Source organism: Cryptomeria japonica, chromosome 6 (genome assembly GCF_030272615.1).
Source record: "Cryptomeria japonica chromosome 6, Sugi_1.0, whole genome shotgun sequence".
Taxonomy (NCBI): Eukaryota; Viridiplantae; Streptophyta; class Pinopsida; order Cupressales; family Cupressaceae; genus Cryptomeria; species Cryptomeria japonica.
In genome coordinates, this window is record NC_081410.1 from 554,930,388 (window position 1) to 554,935,803 (window position 5,416).

General features: G+C 36.8%; 1 protein-coding gene across 1 annotated transcript; it reads left to right on the forward strand.

Moving 5' to 3' along the window:
* The first annotated feature begins 297 nt into the window (after positions 1-297).
* On the forward strand, positions 298-2,412 carry LOC131048174 (putative UDP-rhamnose:rhamnosyltransferase 1). The gene is made up of 2 exons (XM_057982057.2): positions 298-1,805; positions 2,097-2,412. The coding sequence occupies exon 1, from the start codon at positions 344-346 to the stop codon at positions 1,781-1,783; it is 1,440 nt and encodes a 479-aa protein (XP_057838040.2). The 5' UTR covers positions 298-343; the 3' UTR covers positions 1,784-1,805; positions 2,097-2,412.
* The last annotated feature ends 3,004 nt before the right edge of the window (positions 2,413-5,416 follow it).

Genomic DNA, 5,416 nt, shown 5'->3' on the forward strand with positions numbered 1-5,416 from the left:
ATGTAATTTATTGTGTGTTTTTAGGCCCCTTCCCTTTCATTAATGGAAGTCAACGGCCGTAGTGCAAAGTGAAAAGTTCGCAGAAAGTGGTCCAGGTGAAGTGAACTCGACTTTATTTGGCGATCTGACAGCAAACAGTGGGGGATGCATCTTCACCATTACGGGGTTATAGTTCTTTAACCTGTATTTTTACCTATCAACTACTTAAATAACACATTTGAGATTTGTTAATATACAAGTAAGCTAGTATTCCAACGTCATACTTTTAAATTTAGTGGCTAGACGACGGAAGCACCTGGGCCTATAACTACATTGGCAATTTGGTAGATTCCTAGTGCTGGTAATGCCAATGGAGAACGTAGAGAAGAAATTGCAAGTGCTTATGTTCCCCTGGCTCGCGAAAGGCCACATCTTGCCCTTCGTAGAGCTCGCCAAAAGGCTCGCCCATCATGGTGTCAAAATCATTTTTCTTTCCACCCCATCTAATATTTCCTGGATCAGCCCACTGCTCTTGCAGGAGACAGAGTTGTTACAGATCGATCTTATGGAGTTACCGCTGCCCATTGTGGAGGGTCTGCCGGAGGGCGCAGAGAGCACTGCCGAAGTCCCCGTAGAAATGCACGACGCACTGAAGATTGCTCTGGACAAATTGGAGAAGCCTTTCGAAGACCTCCTCAAAAGGCTTTCACCTGATTATGTAATCTACGATTTTTCACAGTACTGGGCTGCTACTGTCGCCGCCAAGATCGACATACCGGCAGGGCTGTTCTATATTTTAAACGCCGCCTTCTGCAGCTACGCGCTTCTACCCAGCAGATGCAATGACGACGACACGACCGTGGCGGATCTGACGGCGCCGCCACCGGGATACCCATCTTCCGTCATCGCTTGGCAGCCCTTCGAAGCGCGATACATTTTGGGGGCCTACAATGGCCCGAGTGGAGAAATCCTACAGATCCACCGATGTCTGAGATCAATGCAAGGATCTGCCTTTATAGCCATCAGATCTGCTTTTCCTATAGAAGGCAAGTTTATACGATTTCTGGAGGCGGCCACGGGTAAGGCGGTGGTTCCGGTGGGTCTTTTGGCGCCTGAAATTCCCCATGGTAAGAAGCTTTCTGAGCAAGAGTCCTTCTGCCTCACATGGCTGGATAAGCAGAACCCATCTTCTGTGCTCTATGTTTCTTTTGGCAGTGAGTGTTTTTTATCCAAAGAACAGATTTGTGCCATGGCGCTTGGTATAGAGGCTACCGGGCTACCCTTTCTATGGGTTCTGCGCTTCCCTCGGTTTTCCGACTGCAACACCCAAAACTTTTTCGACGAGAAGAGCAAGGTGTCTGCGTTATTGCCCGAGGGCTTCGAATCTCGGACACGGGAGAGAGGAGTTGTCTACACAGCGTGGGCTCCGCAGCTTCATATTCTGGCTCATCCTTCAGTTGGGGGATTTCTGAGTCATTCCGGGTGGAGTTCTGTGGTGGAGGCAGTTAAATTCGGGGTGAAGCTGGTGCTGTTACCTTTGAATGGCGACCAAGGAATCAACGCCAGGCTTGCGGCCGGTGAACTGGAGGTGGGCGTGGAGGTCGAAAGGCAAGAGGATGGGAGTTTCACAGACGAGCAGATTCGAACTGCCGTTCTCAAGGTGATGAATGATCAAGACCAGGCAAGGGAATTAAAGTCGAAAATGAGTGAGATGAAAAGGAAGACATTCGGCGAAGGTGGAAGTGAAGAGATGTGTATTCAGGAGTTCATTGAACACATCCGTTTGTGTAAAGCAACAAACTGATTTGCGTGCGATTAGATTGGTGGTAATTGCCTAACGAGTTATTGTGTATTAGGATTGTACTTTTACTGGTATATTGCTTTTAGGCGCCTGGTGTAAACACAGAATTAAAACTTTTGCACGGCCTCCTTAACGTGTTTCAGGCTAGCAGCATGTGCTCATGATTAGCCTTACCAAATATTGTATTCTATTAAGAAAAGTATGAAAATCGTATCTCCAAGCTTAATAAATTTGATGTTTGATTCTCCAAGCTTAATTGTAATGGACAACCGAGTTATTTTGTATTGAAATTATGCTTTGACTGGTAATATCACAGGTCTTCAAAAAGTAGGCGCATGATCTAAACGCAGAAATCAAGCTTTTGCAGTGTCGGCAGTTTTGCTGGTGTAGTGCCTCCATAACGTGTTGCAGGCTTGCAACTTGCGCTTATGATAGCCTTACGAAACATTGTATTTTATTACGAAGCATTGACTATTTGTCGAATAGATAAGTATGAAAATCGAATCTCCAAGCTTAATAAATTTGATATTTCATAATCTTGTCTAAAGATGGTATGCACATCTTGATGATGATCTCAATCATTACAAGTCATTTGGGCATGCAATTGTTTTTATTAAGCATGTCTTTTGGTTCTGCTTCTATGCCCAACATTTGTATATTTTAATTTGACTCCCTTAGGCTACCTTTGTCTTGTTATAGTGGAGACTCAATTATTGTCACTTAAACTCTGAGTTGTTATTTCTATAAATTATTAGAGAAACTACATTTCACAAGAATCTCTAGCATCTTGTATGTTTGATGCTATTATCTTTCAATTATTATTTAACTATTGTGACACATTATCTAGAATTATCGATGTAAAGTGCAAACTATCAAACATTAGAATTATTGTTTATGTAGAAGTGTGTAATGTCTCCTTTTTGACTTATTTAAGTTTGAGAGAGTTTGGGTCGCTTTCTTTCTTTGGTTTGAATTCTAGACAATTTCATACTAGATCATACTTTTCTAGATCATTCCCCACTTACCTATTGATTTCAAAGATCTTGCAACCTTGATCCTTGGCTTCCCATTCCCTTGGTGTTTGTGGACTTGTAGAATTTGCTTCCCCATGCACTTAGTATCACCAACTCCCAATCCTCACTCCCTCCAGCTATTGTTTCCTTCTAGAATGTGTTTCCATGGACCCATACACTTAGACAACACTTTCAAGGAACCCTATTCGAATGAAGGACTTTGCCCACTAACATGGTCAACCAAGAACACCATTAGTATGATCAAATAAAATGTGATAAGTTGGTACAAAAAAAACCGGTCCATGCTAGGCTTTCAACCTCTTGTAGGGAAGAAAACTTCATTAATTTGGATCATCTTTGGGTATCATATCAACTAACATTAAACTGAATAGTTGAGAACCTGTCTTCACTTGTCAGATCTAAGGAAGAAAACCTTTAGGTTCTAAATATTAGTGAACAAAAATCCATTAGTTTTCTAGAGTTCAAAGAATGAAATCCATTTGGAATCTTGAGGGTAGGTTCTCATGGAAGTTGCATATGCACTTCGAGTTAGAGGTTTTCAATAGTTGGAAAACTTGAATTGTTTAGGTATTTTATCTTTTTGAGTATTTTTTGATAATGTTTTTTTCACTACAATCTTTGTTGATGAAATGAGATTTCCACAATTAATAGATTATCTTTTTAATTAATAAATAGTTGAAGTAACAAATATGTGTAATAAATAAATGAGTTATTTGAATGAAATACTCTACTCTAGCTAGTTTATTAGATAATTTCGTATGAATGCATGTTGTGGATAGTTTAAATTTAAACAATTTAGTTGAGACTCATAACAGTATTTAAGATCTAAGTATTTTTAGATAAACATATTGTTGTGAGATGCATATTGTTGTGTTGACCAAAAGATTAGCATGCAACATTTCCCGCATCAACACAAATAGCTAAGGGGAATGACATGGTGTTGGCTCCTGAAATTGGAAGCCCATAATTTAAGAGGAGATGAGTTCACTATCCAAACTTGGGGATGTAGGTGAACATAAACAAAAAAGTAAAACTCATGATCAAATTGTGGCATCTAAGAGGTTAATTAATAAGAATGCACAAATCCTCTACACTTGCAAATCTATTAAATAAATGGAGGGTGATCTTAGATGTCAATTAATGAGAAGTGTGAATATAGACTATGCATCAACAAATGGTATCTTTACATATATAATATGCTAATTTTTTCTTACTAAGTAATTGGTGTGCAATCTCATTGTGAAATATATCTAAAATCCTCTCTTGCTAGATAATCAACAACAAATTACACATATGCAACTAATGATATAATTTTTCTCCTCAATATAAATCCCATTAAATTTTGCATGCAGCATATGTAATATGAATTATGTAATCAGCTCAAGTATATCTCACTAAACATATATCAATTTTCTCTTACAATAGATATAATAAAACTTGTAAAACTTAATTATACAAGCTAACTGAATTTAAACTACACTACATTGCCAAGGGGAATAGGGAGATATAGTTTAAAATAAAGATCAAATTTTCACCATTAAAGATCACTATCCATTCATTGGGAATAGAGTCATTAATTTGAAGGTGAGAGAGGCATTCACAAGAGTATCCAAATAAGAACAAAACTTGCATAAATATATGAAAACCAAAATAATAGAAGTCCATACAAATAACAAGATCTACTTTATAGATCCAATCATACTAAAGAAACACCCCATGTAACACTAGAACTTCTTGAAATTTTTATATTTTTTTTTGACACCTATTAAACACTAATGACACGAAGTTAACAAATGTGAAAATATACATACGTGTACACACATTAAAGTATTTTAATTACAAATGGAGGCATCCAACTATGGATTTTGATATAATAGAGAGGAAATATGAAGAATTGGGATCTTAATATGAGGTGTTTAAATTATTCATATGTGATAATAATGATTTTAGTGAGGGTTTGAGTGACCATACTTGCTCAAATGATTATGAGAATATTGATTTAATGAAAGTGATAAATTCAAGTCATAATTTGTTTTTAGAACACAGTGTCTACATGGTTGAATATGAGATTTTTCTTTTTGATGAATTCCACTTTTAAACATGAATTAAAATGATTTATGTTGATCATGTGAATATGTTGAAGTTTGAATTTTTTTTTTTTGAAAGCTCAATTAACCACAAAAATGACATTGAATGTCTAATCCCATTTTTAGAACATATCTATCTAATCCTATTTTTAGAACACATCTCCCTATTCTTATTTACAGTGGAAAATTAGCTAAGTCACACCAACTATTATGATTTAATAATATAATATGTCTTAAAAATTATTGGAGCTCATTTCCAATATATGTGTAGAGATTTATGCTAGCTATAATGTTCAAGATTACACTTAAATTAAGGAATGTAAAGTTGATTTATCTTATGTTTTATAATATATTATATATCATTATGTGTATGTGTATTATTTTCCTTCTATGCTTATCATAGCTCTAGAGGTCTATTCCACAATGATACAATATAGTGAGAGATTAGTAACAAATTTATGGATCCCTTCATATACACTAAGTATGACAAGTTAAGGACGAAAGTGAAAAGCTCT